Source organism: Mustelus asterias, chromosome 15 (assembly GCF_964213995.1).
Source record: "Mustelus asterias chromosome 15, sMusAst1.hap1.1, whole genome shotgun sequence".
Classification (NCBI taxonomy): domain Eukaryota; kingdom Metazoa; phylum Chordata; class Chondrichthyes; order Carcharhiniformes; family Triakidae; genus Mustelus; species Mustelus asterias.
The window spans coordinates 73,464,765-73,485,959 of NC_135815.1; the positions used below are offsets into that span (position 1 = coordinate 73,464,765).

Consider the following 21,195-nt stretch of genomic DNA (forward strand, 5'->3'; position numbering starts at 1 on the left):
TAGGGTAGTATTGGTGAGAGATAGAGAGTTGGGTTAGATTGGGTAGGGGGTGATTGGGGGGCTAGTTGTAGTCTTCAATTCAGTTACAGCTAAAAAGCTTGCTAATGGCATTATAAATCATACAAATGGGGTTCTTGGCCTTTCATGGCAGGAACCTTGTTCCGTCACTACCAGGATGGGGTGGGGACTGTTTTTCCGGGGAATCTCGCCAACACAAATCCAGTTTTTGAGATTTTGCACTCCCATCGCCATCTATGCCTGAGGCAAAAGCCCGGCCATGATTTTAACACACAGATAGATGGCAGAATAAAACTGTCTCTCAAACAGTCTCTCGCCATCATCTCTGGTGTCTGACAATTTTTAAAGTACCCCTTACTGAAATAAAAGCCAGACTTGTAACAGTGAAAGAATTTAATATTTCACATATGGAAGTTTAGATTCTGATTGAAAGGAAATACATCTTTATATTTTTGATTAATACACTGAGCTATATCTTTCTTAACCATTCCTTATGGTATTTTCAATCCAGTCGGCAAAAAATGAAACTCGAATGTGAACTCCTGGCTTGATTCGTCTTGGACAACCAAGACCCCAAGACGTTACTCCTTGTAGAATATATCTGCCTTCAGAATTTGGACATACCAAAGGGCCTCCATTATCACCCTAAAAAACAGCACAATCAAAGGATCAATAAAGGAACAGTCATAGTTTAAACACATTACATAGCACTCAAAGAACAAAGAACAATACAGCACAGGAACGGGCCCTTCGGCCCTCCAAGCCTGCGCCGCTCATGTGCCCAACTAGACCATTCGTTTGTATCCACCCGTATCAGATAAATAGCTGACAGCCATTTCACTACTGTGACTTTGAGTTAACTTTTGTTGGAAAGAAGCGGTCTCTTTTTAAATTAAGAAACTTAGATGTTGGGCCAAGCCTAATTATTTTTAATTCATTTTCAGAATTTGTGCATTTACCCCTGGTTGCCCTGAGAACTTTCTTATTGAGCCATTGGCAGTTTGATACAACAGAGTGACTTAATAGACTAAAATAGCTGGGGAATTTAGCAGGTCAGGCTGCATTTGTGGAGAAAAACAAAGTTAATGGGTGGATGTTCCGGTCCCGCCAGCCCCGGGACTGGAAGTTCCCACCTGAGGTCAACGGACCTTTCAATTGTCCATTAAATTATACATCCCGCCCATGACGGTTCCTGTGGTGGGTGGGACTGCAAAATTTACCCCTGAAAATTGGGGTAAAGTTTCAGGTCATTCACATTTAATCAGAACTTCAGAACCCTCCAGGATTGGCCGAGAGTCTCTAGGCATTGAAGTTTAAAGTTTACTTATTAGTGTCACAAGGAGGCTTACATAAACACTACAATGAAGTTACTCTGAAAATCCCCTACTCGCCACACTCCAGCGGCTGTTCAGGTACACTAAGGGAGAATTTAGTGTGGCCAATGCACCTAACCAACATGTCTTTCAGACTGTGGGAGGAAACCGGAGCACCCGGAAGAAACCCACGCAGACACAGGGAGAACGTGCAGACTCCGCACAGACAGTGACCCAAGGCCTAGAATCGAACCCAGGTTCCTAGTGCTGTGAGGCAGCAGTGCTAACCACTGTGCCACCATGCCACCCTATGAATCTACAGCGATGGTTCCCAGCCAGTGTACCATGGAACATTGGTGTGCCATGAAGACACCGCAAGTGTGCTGTGAGAAAAGGTTCGAAATGATAAAAAATTCATGTAATTAAACTAAAACTAACCTTCGTCTTCTGATGTGTGGTTGGCATCTCCAAAATGCGATGAACCTCAGTTCTCCCACGCATGTGCCGATCATGAAAGAGTCACGAGTGTACAGCTTTGATTTTTTACTTTGGTCAGGCCCATGTGCATTATCAACAGGACTTAGAGCTGAAGACAAAGGCCCTATGCACTCTCACAAAAAGTGAAAACTCAAAAAGGGCACAAAACCCAAGGGAGAAGCGAGAGAAACAGAGCTAAAACATGATGGGTGTGAGTCTCCCAGAAAAATTCTAAGTGTCAAATTCGCTTAAAAATTGGAGTAAATCCCACTGTTTTATTCAGTGGGATTTTCAAAATGAATCTCCCACACTCTGTGAATCACAGAGAACCCTGGCATGAATCTTTGGGAAAAATCTGTGGGCGGGGCCTATTCCCGCTGGAGAAGCCGGCAGCATAGCGCTGAGCGGGCCACTGTGCATGTGCTGATCTGCCAGCACTGAGATCGGTGCATGCGCAGTAGCCCACACTGCCAGCCTCCAGATCTCTGGCCAGCCCACAAATCCCCATTGCTGCCCCTCTGACCCTCCCCACCACCTCCCCAGGCCTCCTTGATCCCCCACTCTGGCGATCGCGATCCTTGCCCCCCCCGCAGCCTCGAATGCCCCGGTAGGCCGAGCCCATCCTACAGCCCCGACACCCACCCCCCAGCAGGCCGACACCACCCCCCCCACCCCACTGATTGTCCCTCCAGAGGCCCCTCCCCTAAAGGCCCCGCCCCCTTGGCACTAATGGATGGCTGATAAAATTGGAACCAGTGTGAAATTGGGCGCATTTCTAATTTTTCACCTTGCACATAATCTTATCGCCTCGCCGAACGGGCAGGACAAGGTCACAAGATCAATCCCTCAGAACTTTTTTCCGAAGATTGCGCCCTTAGAATTTTTTTGGTAAGATTGCGCCTCAAAGTGACTGAAAACTGGCGTGTTTCTCCCCAGAAACACAGCCAGGTTTTCTCAGAGATCTTCTGACACTCTGTCAAAAAAACCAGGGCACATAGGTTTGCGTTGTCACTCTGATGTGTAGGGCTGATAGAGCCAGGAAGGCTGGCTCAGGCGTCCTGATTCCAAAGTTAAATTAAAGCCTCCCTCCACCTCCCCACTGATATTGGGGCCTGCTGGCCCCTCCCCACAAACATCAGGATCTCCACCTCCATGGACATCTGGACCCTGGGGGACAAGGAGGACACCTCCAACCCTCATACATGTATGAGCAAACTTCCCCCACTACCTAAAGATAGGGGCATCCACTCTCCACACAAGCATGACCCCCCACTACTTCCACCGGCATTGGGATACTTCCCCCCCCACAGGCTCCATGCCCACCCCCAATTCATGGTCTCCGCCCAATGCAGGCACAATCCCCCTCCTCCATTAGCCATTGAGCCCCTCCACACATAAGGGGAACCCCCTGAATAGAGATCCCCAAAGACTCTGCCCTGGCATGGCACTGCCAGGATTTCAGTGCCAGGGAACTGCCCAGCCATGTCCCTCATCACACAGAGGCTATACTCACCTCCATGCCCCCAGCGTGGTCATCATGGCGAGTGTGACGACACACCAGAGAGAGAGGGGGCATTCAATGGGGCTGGATGCAACGGCATTAAGTGTTTTAATGATATTTAAATTCATTAAAATTCACAAAAACCCAGTTCGTGCCATTTTGGGCATAAACCTGATCACATCACTGGCGGGGAGACCTCAAATTGAGATCTCACCAGCACAAATCCTGTTATGGCCCTCTCATGAGATTTAGCAGCCATAACAGGGTTGGCACCTGCAGCATACGGGCCCTCTATATCTCACCAACAATTCTGTCCCGAACATTTTCTATCCAGGTGTATGTTCACATACCAGGCAACCTCGATAATGTCCTGTACATAGATTGCTGTTCTTCACTGTTCCATTCAAATGTTCAGGGTGATTGCAAACTTCATTTTCTATCACCGGAATTACTATTTGTTTTAAAAACTCATCATCTCTGGTTCCTAAAATCAAATGGGATTTATGAAACAATTACTGTGCAAAAATCAATAACTTCAACTTATATAGCACCTTCAGTATTATAAAATGTCCCAAGGCAATTCATAGGAGTATTATCAGACAAAATTGCGCACCATGCCACAAAAGGGGATGTTAGGATAGGTCTACAAAAGCTTGATCAAAGAGTTAGCATTTAAAGAGTGACACAATGGAGAAGAGAGAGGTAGAAGTGTGGAAGGACTTAGGGATCAGATTCTTGAGCTCAGATGTGGAGATGCTGGCGTTGGACTGGGATGGACACAGTAAGAAGTCTCACAACACCAGGTTAAAGTCCAACAGCTTTATTTGGAATCATGAGCTTTCGGAGTACTGCTCCTTCATCAGGTGAGTGGCTGTCTATTGCAGAGCAATGAAAACTGCATCTCTTTTTTCAAGTACTCTCATTTCACCGCTCATATAAAACACCCACATTTGCAAATTCAGTGGTCTGGGATTTTCTGCTCATCCCCTTCCCCTTCCCCTTCTTCATTGAGGGACCAGCACATCTATCTACCACAAAGATGTCAGCCTGATCCTAGCTGAGCTTCCAGCTGTAGGGCCTTTTGAATGCAGGAGCACTGTAGAGTCTGGGGCCTATAGCAGGGACTGTTATTCAGCCAGAATCTACCTTGATAAGGTAGATTCTGATAAGGACAACATGAGCAAATACCTTTTGCATAATACTCAGCAGGGGGGGCTTGATAATTGTTACAATCACTCCAGTTCTTATACAACATCTTCCTCCAGTAGAGACAGGGAAGTTTATACAGATACTGCAGAAGTTCCAGTTTCTTGTGTTTAATGGGTTTAGACAAGATCGCATCCCAAGGCAAGCGAGAAATATGGGTTCCATTCCTATCTCTTCCATGACAGGCTCTCTATGGTGACGAGAGCTTTCTTGGTTATCTGTAGAGTACAATTCAAGGTAGCGTTCCATACATCCCTCCAACTGTTCATTGTGGTCAGCATTTGCTCTCAATGGTACTGTTTTCTTTACTGTTGGACCTGTTCCAATCAAAGAGTCATCATCTTCTTTCTTTGTATTTGTTTGCAGTACACCTTTAAGTGAATGTGGGTATGTTTTCTGTATACATTACCAGAGGGGAAATGATGCAAGTGTATCATGTAATTCTGACTTAGTCTATAAATTTGTTCTGAGGAAGCTACCAACTCAGACATAGAATCCCTGCAGTGCAGAAGGAGGCCATTTGGCCCATCGAGTCTGCAGCAACCACAATCCCACCCAGGCCCTATTCCCATAACCCCACATATTTACTCTGCTAAGCCCCCTGACATGAGGATCAATTTAGCATGGCCAATCGACCTAACCCGCAATCTTTGGACTGTGGGAGGAAACCGGAGCACCTGGAGGAAACCCACGCAGACACAGGGAGAAAGTGCAAACTCCACACAGACAGTGCCCGAGGCCGGAATTGAACCCAGGTCCCTGGTGCTGTGAGGCAGCAGTGGTAACCACTGCCACCGTGCCACTCATAAATATATACAAATTCTCCAACTGTGTAATACTGCAACCAACTTCTCACATCCTTCATAAAGTACCTAGGTATTTTTGTGTTAACCGATCTCTTATGTGTGGCTGGGGCTTTGATGTTTATCTACTAACTATGCAGAAGGAGAAGAAAAATACAACAGTTTTTCTGGTGCAATAGATTTGGTACACTTGTTGAGCAAAGACTTTAAGCTCCAAGCACCCAATGAATCTGACAGGTCAGCAACCTACTGGTCGAGTCTGCCCAACTTGAGGTGAGTGATGGCAGACCAGTGAGATAAGATGGCTCCCTCCCACCACTGGAGGCAACCTGTATCACCTGCTCTCTATGCCAGTCAAGCTGGACTTACCACTTGTAATTGCTGTCTTTCATGTTCTGTTAATGTTCTGCAGAGAAAGTGCAGTGTATTTGCAAGGACACAAGTCAGGACAATACTTACAGAAGCCTTGGGCTGGCTAAACATCAGGGGCCCCCTCACTGCCTCCAAAGTTGGGTCCAAAGGAATGTAAAGCACTGCATTTAGCAGCAACTTGGTTACAGGCCTTGTCATAAAGATGACATATTTAGACATCAGTTCACTTTTGGGCTCCACTTGAGAATTATTGTCAGAATTTATTCCCTTAGCCTGCAACTCTCTCTCAAGGTATCCAAAAATCAATAATGCTATTTTCCTATAGCTAGAAGTTTGGTTCGTAAATGCAGGGGCTTAATTGTTCACATGCTGGTGGAACCCTGCACAGCATTTCTGAGGGCCAAACCTCCCTGAGTTCCTTTGAAGCTTTAGACGAGCTGTGAGGGACCCAGTTTCTATATGTTGCCATGAGGAGGCACGGCTGAGAACTTATCACTGTTTACTGACAAGGAGAGACATACACATTGGACCCTCCTTTTCACATTGCTGCTAGCCAGTGGCGTATGGGCTGAAAATAAGAAACAAACTGGTACACAAGAAGTGGGAAGCATGCTTCTTTATCCACACATCTCTTTATCCACACATTAGATGCATCACATTGACTTGTTGAATACAAAGGTTCACACTACCTAACCATGTTATCAGCATCTGTGTAACAATGAGCAGCCCTGGAATCGGTGCCTTCAGGAGAGGACAGGCAAAGGGGGTGGCAAATTAGTGGAGAAAAGAGGTAAGGAAATAACAAAACGATTAAGGACGTTATTCAGGAAATACTTGTATTAATATGTACCTTGGAATTCACCCCAGCCTGTAATGTAGCATCCAACTCCACTTGGTAATATATAGCCTTGCACTGGCAAACAGATTAAAGCAACTTTGTCACTCAAGAATGCAGGCCTAAAATCAAAAGATACGTTTCAAATTGTTTTTATTTTAACTTAATTTACATAAAATAGTTGCTTCTTAATTAACTGATATGTACATTTTTTTCCTTCCACGAGCAGACTGAAGATAATTCATTGATCAGCGATGCTACATGGCATAGCTTTACTCAAGTAAGATTATGTTGAGAACTTTATTAAAAAAACAAATCAGTTGCATTTGAGAGTGAGTGAGAAAGCTGACTAATTGAATTATAGACCTGTTGTATCTTTTTTCAAGTGCTTTATAAGTGTCAGAGAATGTATTATGTTAAGAGATGGAGAGCGAAAGGCTACAGTCAGATAGAGAGAAGGTGAAAGAAAGACTGAGAGAGGAAGGAAAGTGACTGTCTTTTTCCATGCTAATCGTCCAACTTCCATCAAAAAATTACCAGCTGAATGTTAAGTTCTTCAAAAAGGGAGAAAGGCAGAAGGCAGGGAACTATAGGTCAGTTAGTTTAACATCTATTATTGGCAAGATGCTGGAGTCAATAATCAAAGAGGATATAGCTAATCATTTAGGAAAGCTGAATATAATCAAACCGAGTCAACATGGTTTGATGAAAGGTAAATCATGTTTCACAAATTTGCTCAAATTCTTTGAGGATGTAACAGGGAGAGTTACATCCCTGTAACTCTCCCTGGGTTACAGGGATGTGTAGATTTAGTGTATTTAGATTTACAAAAGCCATTTGGAAATCTAAAAAGCAGAATATCTAAATGGAGAGAGACTGCAGGTGAGTGAAGTACAGAGGGATTGAGGTGTTCTAGTGCATGAATCACAAAAAGCTAGCATGCAGCTCCAACAAGTAGTTAAGAAGGCAAACAGCATTTAGGCCTTTATTGCAAAGGGATTGGAGTTTAAAAATAGGGAGGTGTTGTTCCAATGTACAGGGTGTTAGTGAGGCCTCACATGAAATACTGCGTACAATTTTGGTCCCCTTACCCAAAAAAGATATAGTAACATTGGAGGCAGTCCAAAGGAGATTCACCAGGCTAATTCCTGGGATGAGAGGGTTGTCCTATCAAGAGAGACTAAATAGTCTGTACTCCTTGGAGTTTAGAAGAGTGAGGGGTGACCTTATTCAAACATATAAGATCCTGAGGGGATCCTGAAGGGAACCTGAAAACATCCTGAGCCCTGAAAAGTTGGCTCTATTCTACCTTTACTGATGCTGTCAAACCTGCTGAGATTTTCTAGCATTTTCTTTTTTTTGTTTCAGATTCCAGCATCTGCAGTATTTTGCTTTTATCTTAAGATGTTGAGGTGGCTTGACAGGGTAGATGGTGAGATGTTTTCACTAGTGGGGGAGTCTTAAACAAGGGGACATAGTTCCAAGATAAAGGGCCGGTCATTTAAAACTAACATGCGTAGAAATTTCTTCTCGCAAAGGGTGGTGAATGTTTAGAATTCTCTGCCCCAAAAGGTGGTGGAGGCTGGATCATTGGAAGTATTCAAAGTGGAGGTGAATAAATATTTGATAGATCAAGGAATCGAAGGCTATGGGGAAATGGCACAAAAGAGGGGTTGAGGCCAGCATAGATCAGTCATGATTGTATTAAATGGAGCGCAGGATTGAAAAGCCTGTTGGCCTACTCCTACTTCTATTTCTTGTGCTCTTGTGTAAAGCCAACAAATTTCTTCTCCTGTTTGACTGACAGTCAGGGAAGGCAAATATTGATTACACACAGTGCTGAGAAAGAGAGATTCTAAGTGATAATACTAATGAAATGCAGAAATAAAGACTTTGGCAATCCATGCATTTTGTAGAAATGTGGGTGATGGATTAAACTCTGTTGCAGATGAGTTTTGTTTCAGTCACAAATACCAGACCTATGCACCATCATATTAATTGGAGGAGATTCTCCAGCCCCACTCGCGACATTATGGCCGGAGATGCTCGCATGAGAGACCATAACATGATTTACGGTGGGTAGAACTCATTTTGAGATTCTCCCCGTCCCTGGCCAGCAACATAATCCGTTTCACGCCCAATGAAATTAGCATATTTAAATCTTTATTTAAAAATGCAGGGTCTGTTTTAAGCCAGATTCACCCAGCCTCTGGCGCAACACAAAGCCATCAGGAATCACAAATGGAGACCACATGTGATGACCACGTTGGAGGTTTGGAGGCCATTGGAGGCTTTGGGTGGTCATGGACATGGCCGGTCAGTGTCTGCATTGCCCCCGGCACCTGGGCATTGCCAAGGGGCGGGATCCAAAAGGGATGGGGCCTTAAGGGCGCAGGGCCTTTAGACGAGTCCACAGTGGGAGTTCGCACATATGAAGGGGGGGTGGCACCTTTGATGCCAGTGATGAGGGGATGAGTCTTAAAGGTTAACTGAGATCGGGGCACCCTTTGAAAAAGGGTGGTAAAAACAAAATAAATATTTATGCTTGAGGCAGAAGGAGCACATAGTTCTCATAGTCAAAGTTGTGTGCAGTCAGCACATACCTCGCTTCACTTGCCCTTGCTTTATGAGCATATCACTTCAGTTATACCATTAGGAAAATAGCTACATGGATGGAAACCAGCAGAATTTGGCGATTCTGCGCATGGCCAACAGTCAACAAAATTTCTCATGGGTTGCACTCGGAACACTGATAGGCTGCATGTGGCCCCCAGGCTGCAGTTTGACCACCACTGTGTTAGCTCATTTAACTTAAATCTGACCCCTCTGCTAAAGGGTAGGAAGTTAAGGATACATGTGGGACCAGATCTGGTTGAAGGAATATACCTTGTGACAAAGGGTCATCCTGCTGCCTAGACATTTTCCTGAAACCTTTAGCTCCCAAAATAACATTTCTCATTACTAGCTGAAAATGTAAGCTGATAATGGCACTATGTGGGGAATGTAGCATCCGGGGTTAGTAAATGAGAAACCAGCATTCTGTGTCCCTAATCAATGAAATTTAAGGATTGAGAAAGAAACAGCAATGATGGAGAAGAAACGATGATTTACGAGTCAAATCAGGTACAGAAAGAGAAATGAAAGAAATAGAGAGCAAAAGATTGGATTAAGAAAGAAAAGAAAAGAGAGAAAGCAAAAATAAGCAAAATAAAATTGAAAGTTCTGAATCTCTAAGAATTTACTGCACACAGAGTGAGACAGCATGGTAGCACAGTGGTTAGCACTGCTGTCTCACAGCGCCAGGGACCCGGGTTCAATTTCAGCTTCGGGTCACTGTATCACTCTCCCCGTCTTTGCATGGGTTTACTCCAGGTGCTCTGGTTTCCTCCCCCAGTCCAAAGATGTGTGGGTTAAGTAGATTGGCCATGTTAAATTGAGCCTAGTGTCAGGGGATTAGCAGGGTAAATATGTGGGGTTACGGGTATAGGCCTGGATGGGATTGTGGTACAGACTCGATGGCCGTATGGCCTCCTACTGCATTGTAGGGATTCTATGAATAGTTTAAACTGTTCTCTTTCCAGGGTAGAGAAGCTGATTGGCATTTTACCAGCAGTGGGGTTGCATCGGGTGGCCACTACTCCCTCACCACCACTGAAATTTTATCTGTAGCAGGGGAGTCCAGTGCCATGTGAAACCTGATGGATTGGTAGGCCCACTGTGTCCATTAGACGCCCCCTGCCATGATGTGAATGACATCTAGCCCCCCCCCCCCCCACCCCCACCACCCTTTCGGCAATATTCACTCACTTGACCAGAAGGCTGTGACAACCCAGACTCACCTCATAGTTTGGGCCCCATCGCTGAAGGCCTTCCTCAGGGACTATTGTATTCCCAGCGGTGGCCACTACTCCAAGTGGCATTGCTGGGACAAGAGTGTTGCCAGTCATTTGATTGGCTGGCAGCTCTTGGAGGCAGAATTTCCTCTCTAATAGGAGCGGAAAGCTTGGTTCAAGCCAATTAAACCCATTAAAGGCCCAAGACTCTAACAACTGGGGATGGGTACCCTCTCCCTGACATAAAATTCAGCTCAATGTCTTTGAATCTTGGTTCTTCATTTTGTTCATCTCATCATTTGTGGTTGAAGGGTAAATTAGGGGCAAATGAAAATTGCTTCAATTCTGATCCATGTGCTTGCTGTTCACTACCTTCGAACTATGAATATTATTCTTAGTGTACGTAAAAATTCTTAGGTGCACCCTTCACAAGCAATGCATCAAGAAGAGTAGAGGGGGAATTGTCTCATTTAAATCAAAGGCAAATATAAAAAAAGAAATGAAAATAAATACCTTCTAAGCTTTAATAAAGCAATATCATTCTCATTGGGTTCAAGAACTATTTTGTCAATGTCTATTATCTGCCTCGATGGTTCGCGTGCACTCTCTCGATGTATTCCAAGGAAGACTTTGTAGACCGAGGGATTTCTGGATCTGTGACAGATACAGTGAAGAAATTAGCTGCCTGTGTTTGTCACATTTGTCTTTACAAGCACAACAGGTTGTGTTTAAATAGTAATATCCCGAGGTGTTTCACAGGAACATTTCCAACACAATTTAAAACGGAAGCAAGTAAGAAGGTATTAGGACAGATGACCAAAAGCTTAGTCAAAGAGCTAGATTTTAAGGAGCATCTTAAAGGAAGAGAGAAGGGTTGAGATGTGGAGAGGTTTAGGGAGGAGTTCCTGCTTAAGGCAGGAGAAGATATTCTACCAATGGTGGAGTGAGGTTACAGGATTAGGGAGAGATGAGGCTGTGGAGAAATGTTCAAACAAGGTTGAGAATTTTAAAATCAAGGGGTTACCAAACCAGGATTCAATGTTAGTCAATGAGACAAGGGGTTAAATCATAGAAATCATAGAAACCCTACAGTACAGAAAGAGGCCATTCGGCCCATCGAGTCTACACTGACCACAATCCCACCCAAGCCCTACCCCCATATCCCTACATATTTTACCCACTAATCCCTCTAATCTACGCATCCCAGGACACTAAGTGGCAATTTTAGCATGGCCAATCAACCTAACCTGCACATCTTTGGACTGTGGGGGGAAACCGGAGCACCCGGAGGAAACCCACGCAGACACGAGGAGAATGTGCAAACTCCACACAGACAGTGACCCAAGCCGGGAATTGAACCCAGGTCCTTGGAGCTGTGAAGCAGCAGTGCTAACCACTGTGCTACCGTGCCGCTCTTAAGGGTTGTTAAGAAATGAGCATCCATTGCACCATTCTCTTACCGTTTTAGACAGTGTTTGGCTGTGAGTACCCATTTGGTATCAATAAGAGTTCCGCCACAGAAGTGAGCACCAAAACTGCGATAGACAAGATAGTTTTAATAAGATAACGTCAATTGATTGAAAAATTTTAACAGTAAACCTCAGAGGTTTGGAACAAGAACAATGAATATAAATAACGCAAAACATCAAAAATTCTCCTCACCTTCCCTGGCCTTCAGCCAATTCTGAAAAACATTGAGCCTTCTGTTTACTGACCCTCCTGCCAGTCCAAACAGCTCACCTGTTACATAGAAACATAGGCCATTTGGCCCTTCAAGCCTGCTCCACCATTTAATATAATGTTGGCTGATCCTCCATCCCAACACCATACTCCAGTATTCTCCCCATACTCCTTGACACCTTTAGAGTCTAGAAATCTATCTATTTACTTCTTAAATATATTCAGTGATTTGGCCTTCACAATGTTCTGTGGTGGAGATTTCCATCAGTTCACCACTCTCTGAGTGAAGAAATTTCTCCACATCTCTGTCCTAAGTGGGTCTTTCCTGTATCCTCAGACTGTGAACCCTTATTCTAGACCCTCCAGCCACAGAAAATAATGTTCCTGCATCCAGCCAGCCCAGCTCTGTCAGAACTTTCAATTAGATTCCATCTCATTCTTCTAAATTCTAGCAAATTCAGGCTCAGTCGACCCAATCGCTCCTCATAAGACCATCCTGCCATCCCAGGAATCAGTCTGGTGACAATTTGCTGTACTCTCTCTATGGTAAGTATATCCTTTCTTATATAAGGAGACCAAAACTGCACACAATACTCCAGGCATGGTCTCACTAAGGCCAATAAAGTTGCAGTAAGACATCCTTGCTCCTGTACTCATGTTTTCTCTCAATGAAGGCCAATATACCATTTGCCTTCCTAACTGCTTGTTGTACCTGCATGCTTGCTTTCAGTGACTGGTGTACTAGGACACCCAGGTTCCTTTGTATGTTAACATTTCCTCAATCACCATTTAAATAATTCACTGCCATTCTGTTTTTCCATTTGAACTGTAGTGTAGAGACAATCACCTCAGTGAGAAACATTCATGGGCAGGCTTCTGGGGCACTCTCTGGTGAGCACCATACTGCTGCAATTGCACATCAGGTGGAGGCTGGAACATCCAAGGGAGTGGCCAGTCAGAAGGCTGATGTCTGCCTGAGACCTGCTGGCCCCAAGGCAAATGTTGGGCCTCTGGAAAAGTTCATCCCAGTAATGGTGAATAAGCAAAAGCAGAGCCAGGAGGGTTGTCAGCAACCTTCCAGCAGATGCAGGCACAACTGGAATAGTCCAGGAGCCTCATTTTGCAGGAGATGGTGCCAGTATTGAGTGGCACCCAGGCCAACACTGCAAGGGTGACGCCCACCGTCAGAAGCCTGGGCCAAGATGTGCATACCATGATAAGTGACTTCCAAGACGTGGTCCACTCAGTGATGTCAATGGCTGCAGCCCAAGGCACCAGGGCCCTGTCAGACAAAGACATGTTGTTGGTGTTAAGAGAGAATGCTGATGCACATCAGAGCTTGGTCCAATCACACAGGACCAAGGCTGAGGGCATCTACAGCATTGCCCTATCTCTAAGGGCCATGCTTGAAGGCATTGGAACCATGGTGCAGACAATGGCAGGCCTCCAGGACTGGCAGATGACAGAGAGGCTTCTGGAGCTCAGTTCAGCTATCTCTCCATCCCAAGGAGTTACCTGGGGGCCAATGAGCACCCCAAGGGAGGAGGAAGTGCTGAAGCCCAGCGCAGGGCCTTTAACCAGGGAGATTCAAGCTGTTAGCAATCCTTCTGAATCCTCCTTTCCTGACACTGGCATTTCTCCTGGGCAGCAGGCAGAACAGGATGCCAGGTTCCCACCTGTGACAACCAAAAGTCGGCCGGGTTCCTCCAGGTCCTGGCCTTCCAGAGGATGCCCGCCAAGAATATCACAGGACAAAAGGTGCGGTCATCAGCATGCCACCTCCACCTCCAATGTGCAATTTGGGGACACTTAAAAGATGTGGGAGGGAGCAAAAGAAAAGGAAGATAGAGGACCATTAATTAGGCATGGAAGAAGTTTCACACTTGTAGTTAGGGAGAAAGGGGCACCAAATGTACATTTTAATTAATAAACATGTGTCACTTCCATACAGGAATTGGCCATTTGGCCCCTTGAGCCTGTTCCGACATTCAAAAGGATCATGGCTGCTCTTGTAGCCACAGTATTTACATGGCTGATCGAGTTGAGGTTTTTAGTGTGTAACAGAGCTGGCAGCACGTGTTCACATGTAACTTATCTCGGAAAGATTTCTTACCATCTTTTTCTGAGGCACGTCACTTACTTGGTTCGAAGACTAATTTGCCAGGGCCAGGAGTATGGTTTGGAAATACAGCCATGAACAAGTCTTCCAAAACATTTCTTGGGCTTAAGAGTAGACCTTCCACACTCATTAGACAGTTGTCCTAACATCACAAAAAGATCAATAATCTCAAGTAGTTATATGTGATACCTTTTCTGTTTTCAACATTTTCAGGTTCCCAGTGTTAACCTTTGGTCACGTGATTTTGGAGAGGAATGGTCAACTTTGTCATGTTTTTATAATGATATAAAAAGCACCAATTGCTCATCTGCTTGTGCAAACATGTTGGGGGCGATTTTACCATTTTTAGTCTAAGTGCTGGGCGGACTTGAAACTGGGAGAGTTTCAGATCCGTCTTTTGGTTGTGTTTTCAGGCCCCCCCCCCCACCGCATATGTACTCTGCCTGCAAAATTCTGAGCAAGCCTGTTGCTCGCTGCAGAAGTCTATGGGCGGGGCTTAATGCATCCAAAAGCCTGCAGAGGAAGATAGTGAGCATGTGCAGGCCTCTGATGCTGCACATGTGCATTAGCAGTAGCAGGGGTCTGACAGAAAAAAGAGAGCTGTCAGACCCCAGCTAGTGCAGGCAGACTGAAGCAGTTCCCCCCCCGCTGTAATCAAGGGACTCGCTGCCCAAGATACTGCCCCCGTCGACCCCCTCACTGCCCAGACCGGTCGTGGACCCCCTCCCTCCCCCATCAATCGTGGCCCCGCTGCCCTCCCCCATCGATCGCTGCAGAGTGGCAGTGGGCCTCCTCTCCCTTCCTCCCCCCACTGATCACTGCAGAGTGGCAGCGGGCCCCCTTCCCCCATTGGCCCCGCCCCATTAGCCCCTCCCCATCCCTCCCATTAGCCCCGTCCCTTTTATCCCTGCCCCCACTGGCCCATCCCCGATTAGCCCTGCCCCCCCACTGCCCGGTGGGCACTGACCAGGTGCCAGACCAGCATTGCCCAGGTGCAGGAGTGGCACTGCCAGTCTGGTACTGCCCAAAGGGCAGCCTCTTGCCCCCGCCTCCCCGGGGGGGGAGGGGCCTCAGTGGCCTCTGGTTCCACTGGCGAGGCCAAGTCATGGGGGGCATGTCTATTCCTCGCCAGCAAGAACCTTTCATGTGAGACCATAAAGGGGGGCGAACCCGGATGATTGAGCGCCAGACTCGCTAAAGAGATGTTAAACAGCATTTAAATAAATTTCTATACATTAACCTGCCTCTCGCCCATTTCCGGCGAGAGGCTGACCGCGCCAGAAATCCGGCACTTGTAAAATGGCGCCGGTCATGCAAACCGGCTAAGTGCTTTATGCCCCACTTTACCACCATGTCGCACCCAAAAACAGGCACAATGCAATGGTTAAATTGTGGGTTTATTTATTTAAACTAGGCATGGAAACATCTATACAGAGGCATAAAGCTTGAAGACACTAGCAACAGAGCTGTCTATGCTGTGCTCTGTTTGTAAGCAAAAATGAAATTAAGATTGAATCGCATGACATATTTCCTCTCTAATGATGTCATGCTGCAATTCTTTAAAGGAATATTACAACATCCCACTTTCATCTAAAGATATGTTCCTCTCTTCCAAAGAAGTATAACTATTTTAAAATAGATATTCATCTTTAATTATCATTATATAAGTATATAGGACAGATAAGTCTATGGCTGGAATTTTCCAGCCCCCACCCCACTCTGTGACTTGCAGCAGGTTTTCCTGCAGTTGATGTGGCTCATCATTGCACCTAGCAGGATCTTTCAGTCCAGCCAAAGTCAATGACAATTTGCTTAGCTCACCCATCCCGCCACCAGGGAAACCCACAACAGGAGTTGACTTTGGGGGGTCCAGAAAATCTCGCCAGTGGGAAGGGAAGAAAATAAGTCTCTAGAGCTTGGAAGGAATCTGCTGGTGCAACCAGATCTTGTAATGGTAACCTTGTCTGGAGGTTTCTTTATTTGCTCACAGTGATCTGTGGAGTTGTCATCCTTGGATGTTGTTTCTGGTTGCATTTAGGGTCTTGTCCTTAATGTAATAGGCCTGTATGGTGGTTGAGAAGCTGTAATGCATTGCACTTGGCCTCGGTTACACTTCACCGTTGCCAGCGCCAGAAGACTGGAGGATAGCAAATGTTCTCCCCTTGTTCAAGAAGGGGAGTAGGGAGAACCCTGGTAATTATAGACCGGTGAGCCTTACTTCTGTTGTGGGCAAAGTTTTGGAAAAGATTATATGAGATAGGATTTATAATCGCCTCAAAGGGAATAATTTGATTAGGGATAGTCAGCACGGTTTTGTGAAGGGTAGGTTGTGCCTCACAAACCTTATTGAGTTCTTTGAGAAGGTGACCAAAGAGGTGGATGAGGGTAAAGCGGTTGATGTGGTGTACATGGATTTCAGCAAAGCGTTTGATAAGGTTCCCCATGGTAAGCTTTTGCAGAAAATATGGACACATGGGATTGAGGGTGATTTAGTGGTTTGGATCAGGAATTGGCTAGCTGTAAGAAAACAGAGGGTGGTGGTTGATAGGAAATATTCATCCTGGAGTTCAGTTACTAGTGGTGTACCGCAAGGATCTGTTTTGGGGCCGCTGCTGTTTGTCATTTTTATTAATGACCTGGATGAGGGCGTAGAAGGATGGATTAGTAAATTTGCGGATGACACTAAAGTCAGTGGAGTTGTAGTCAGTGCGGAGGGAAGTGGCAGGTTCCAGAGGGACATAGATAAGCTGCAGAGCTGGGCTGAGAGGTGGCAAATGGAGTTTAATGCGGAAAAGTGTGAGGTGATTCACTTTGGAAGGAGTAACAGGAATACAGAGTACTGGGCTAATGGGGAGATACTTGGCAGGTGGATGAACAGAGGGATCTGGGTGTCCGTGTGCATAGATGCCTGGAAGTTGGCACCCAGGTTGATAGGGTTGTTAAGAAGGCGTACGGTGTGTTAGCTTTTATTGGTAGAGGGATTGAGTTTTGGAATCAGGAGGTCATGCTGCAACTGTACAAAACTCTGGTGCGGCCGCACTTGGAGTATTGCGTACAGTTTTGGTCGCCGCATTATAGGAAAGATGTGGAAGCGTTGGAAAGGGTGCAGAGGAGATTTACCAGGATGTTGCCTGGTATGGTGGGAAGATCGTATGAGGAAAGGCTGAGGGACTTGAGGTTGTTTTCGTTAGAGTGAAGAAGGTTAAGAGGTGACTTAATAGAGGCATACAAGATGATCAGAGGATTAGGTTGGGTGGATAGTGAGAGCCATTTTCCTCGGATGGTGATGGCTGACACGAGGGGACATAGCTTTAAATTGAAGGGTGAGAGATATAGGACAGATGTTAGAGGTAGGTTCTTTACTCAGAGAGTAGTAAGGGTGTGGAATGCCCTGCCTGCAGCAGTAATGTACTCGTCAACATTAAGGGCATTCAAATGGTTATTGGATAAACATATGGATGATATTGGAATAGCGTAGATTAGAGGGGCTTTAGATTGGTTTCACTGGTCAGCGCAACATCGAGGGCCGAAGGGCCTTTACTGCGCTGTAATGTTCTATGTTCTATGTTGCGCCTTTGTGTGTAATTACTTCATAGGATGTTGGTTATAAACAAATCCTGTCACCTTGTCTAATTGCTATGTACCTTATCTGGGATTCTGGATGTGAACATGTTATCCCAACTGCAAATTCTGCACCCATATTTTAATATGCACATTTGTCATCTTCTCATGCGGTTGTAAAAGTTACTGTCTAGTTTCTGAGGGTAGAATGGCTAAGAGTAAGTAGATTTGTATGCACTGCTCGGCCAAACATGAGCTCTGCTAGTGATGAAATAGGTGCTCTTAAAGTTGTCACTCTCAGATCTAGCATTGTAAATGAGTCATAGAGGTTTACAGCATGGAAACAGGCCCTTCGACCCAACTTGTCCATGCCACCCAGTTTTTAACTACTAAGTTAGTCCCAATTGCCCACATTTGGCCCATATTCCTCTATACCCATCTTACCAATGTCTAAATGCTTTTTAAAAGACAAAATTGTGCCCATCTCTACTACTACCTCTGGTAGCTCGTTCCAAACACTCACCACCATCTGAGTGGAAGAATTGCCCCTCTGGACTCTTTTGTATCTCTCCTCTCTCAGCTTAAACCTATGCCCTCTAGTTTTAGACTCCCCTTCCTTTGGGAAAAGATGTTGACTATCTACCTTATCAATACCCCTCATTATTTTGCAGACCTCTATTAGATCACCCCTAAGCCTCCTTTGCTCCAGGGAAAAAAGTCCCAAGTCTATCCAGCCTCTCCTTATAATTCAAACCATCAAGTCTCCGGTAGCATCCTAGTAAATCTTTTCTGCACTCTTTCTAGTTTAACAATATCCTTTCTATAGTAGGATGACCAGAACTGTACATAGTATTCCAAGTGTGGCCTTACTAATTTCTTGTACAAACTTCAACAAGATGTCCCACTCCTGTATTCAATGCTCTGATCAATGAAACCAAGCATGCCAAATGCCTTCTTCACCACCTTGTCCACCTGTGACTCCACTTTCAAGGAGCTATGAACCTGTACTCTGAGATCTCTTAAGTTAAGTAAGTTTGCAGATAACACCAAGATTGGTGGCATAGTGGACAATGAAGAAGGTTATCTAGGATTGCAACGGGATCTTGATCAAGTAGAGGTGGGCACAGTGGTACCGTGATTAGCATTGCTGCCTCACAGTGCCAGGGACCTGGGTTCAATTTCTGGCTTGGGTCATTGTCTGTGTAGAGTTTGCACATTTTCCCCGTGTCTGCATGGGTTTCCTTCGGGTGCTCTGGTTTCCTCCCATAAGTTGGAAAATGTGCTGGTTAGGTGGATTGGCCATGCTAAGTTCTCCCTGACTGCACCCGAACTGGCGCCAGAGTGTGGCTACAAGGGGATTTTCACTGTAACTCCATTGCAGTGTTAATGTAAGACTACTTGTGACTAATAAATAAAAATAAAAAACAAACTTTGTTCTATAACTCTCCCCAATACCTTACCATTAACTGAGTAGGTCCTGCCCGATTAAACCAAATGCATCACCTCACATTTATCTTAATTAAACTCCATCAGCCATTCATTGGCCCACTGGCCCAATTGATCAAGATCCCGTTGCAATCCCAGATAACCTTCTTCACTGTCCACTATGTCACCAATTTAGAGCTTTGACAAAGGGTCACCTGGACTTGAAACATCAGCTATTTTCTCTCTTTACAGTTGCTGCCAGACATGCTGAGATTTTCCAGCATTTTCTCTTTTGGTCTCAGATTCCAGCATCTGCAGTAATTTGCTTTTATCCAATTTTGTATCAAATTGGCTACCTGTATCCCGTGAGATTTAACCTTATGCAACAACCTGCCATGCGGACCTTGTCAAAGACCTTGCTAAAGTCCATGCAGACAACGTCGACTGCACTGCCCTTATCTACCTTCTTGGTTATTCCTTCATAAAACTGCATAGATATTGCTTGGTCTTTCTACATTTGAGAGTTAAGGATTTCACTTTGTGAATAATCCATTTCAGCTAGTCTGTTAGATCTAGGGTAATGAGGAGAAGAAGTGGTGCGATTGATATTCCACTTCTCATACGTCCTGCAATGATCTGTCCAGGCACAATATATAAACTGAAAATAGCATTTTGAGTGTGTGCGCAACAATTGTGCTTGATGCATTGTACAATTGTTGAATAATGGGTCCTTGGTAAAGTAGTTGATGATCAAGTCAGTGCTTGGATATGAAGGAGGTCAGATGCGATCTTGGACCAAGGATGGATAGCAAAGTTAGTGGTTCTTTGTGCAGACTTGGCATGTGCTCTTGACATTCCTGCACTTCTTGATAATGTCATTGTTCATACTCAGCCAGTAGACTGTCTCTGTTCCGTGTCTTCTCATCTGGTCTTTGCCTATATACGAGTGATGAAGTTGTTGAAGAGTTTCAGGTCTCATGAACTCTGGTATGATGATCTACATGCCTTTAAAAATGACTTCCTGGGAGATGCCTAACTCGTACCAAAAAGGCCAAAATGGAACCACATGCTTGTAGATTCATTTTTAAACTCCTGCTGAAAAAAACAGCGTGATTTACTCCAGTTTTTACGTGAATTCGACACTTAGAATTGTTTGGGGAGAATCGTCCCTCCATATCTTCCCACAGCTCAATCAGGGTTGAAGCATCAGAGGAGGTCAGAAGAAGTGCTTCAAGGACGTGCTGAAAGGCAACATGAAGAAATGTATAATTTCTGGAAGACCATTGCCTTGGACAGGGCAAAAGGTGGCACAGTCTGTGGAAAGGGTCCCAGCATTTTGAGACAAAACAACAACAACAAAGTGAAGAGGAAAAGTTAGATAATACACAACAAGACATTCCACATGACAACAAGTAGCCTGCATGCCATAAAATCTGCAGGTCCTGAATCAGTTTCAAGAAGATCAACAACCTTGCTAGTGAGGGATAACCAGCAATAATAATAATAACTTGTCCATCCAAATCCTTTGCCCTACTCCACCCTGTTGCTGCATCAACTTGGTTCAGACTATTAATGATCTACTATCCTGCTTGTAAGTCCATTCCTAGTGTTGTTCATTATCCACATGAAGAACCTCCTGTTATCTTTCCTCATGTTGCTTTCTACTAATTTAAACCTCTGCCTCTACTTCTACTCCCATTTCTTAAGTTAAAGTATTATTCCACATTAAACTTTCCATTCGGTTTACTATCATATCTACAGATGTCTCCTTTCCAGCATAAATATCTGATTTCTCCATTCTTCTCTCATAATTCACACCTCTGACTCTAGGAATCATCCTCAAGGCTCTTCTCTACACTCCCTCATATTTTAGTGACTAGAACTGCACTCAGTATTCAAAACCTGGGCCACAGTTTACAGCCCCACGATGGTGGGACTCGCACCAGGGAATATGGGCTGGGGTTCTCCCAAAACAAAATTAAGTGCCCAAATGGGTGAGAAAGCGGGAGTGTTTCCCACCTGGTTTTTGGGCGTACTTACTAGAACATATTT

General features: G+C 45.0%; 1 protein-coding gene across 1 annotated transcript in view; it reads right to left on the reverse strand.

Annotated features, from left to right (window-relative positions):
- Nucleotides 1-405: 405 nt before the first annotated feature.
- Nucleotides 406-21,195, reverse strand: part of LOC144504568 (plasminogen-like) — a 118,872-nt gene continuing 98,082 nt past the window's right edge. Inside the window, exons 14-19 of the mRNA XM_078230120.1 lie at nt 14,179-14,299; nt 11,819-11,893; nt 10,872-11,012; nt 6,541-6,647; nt 3,660-3,793; nt 406-663 (exon numbers count right to left, since the gene is read on the reverse strand). Coding sequence (XP_078086246.1) covers nt 499-663; nt 3,660-3,793; nt 6,541-6,647; nt 10,872-11,012; nt 11,819-11,893; nt 14,179-14,299 — 743 coding nt within the window. The 3' untranslated portion in view covers nt 406-498. The remainder of the gene's footprint in view (nt 664-3,659; nt 3,794-6,540; nt 6,648-10,871; nt 11,013-11,818; nt 11,894-14,178; nt 14,300-21,195) is intronic.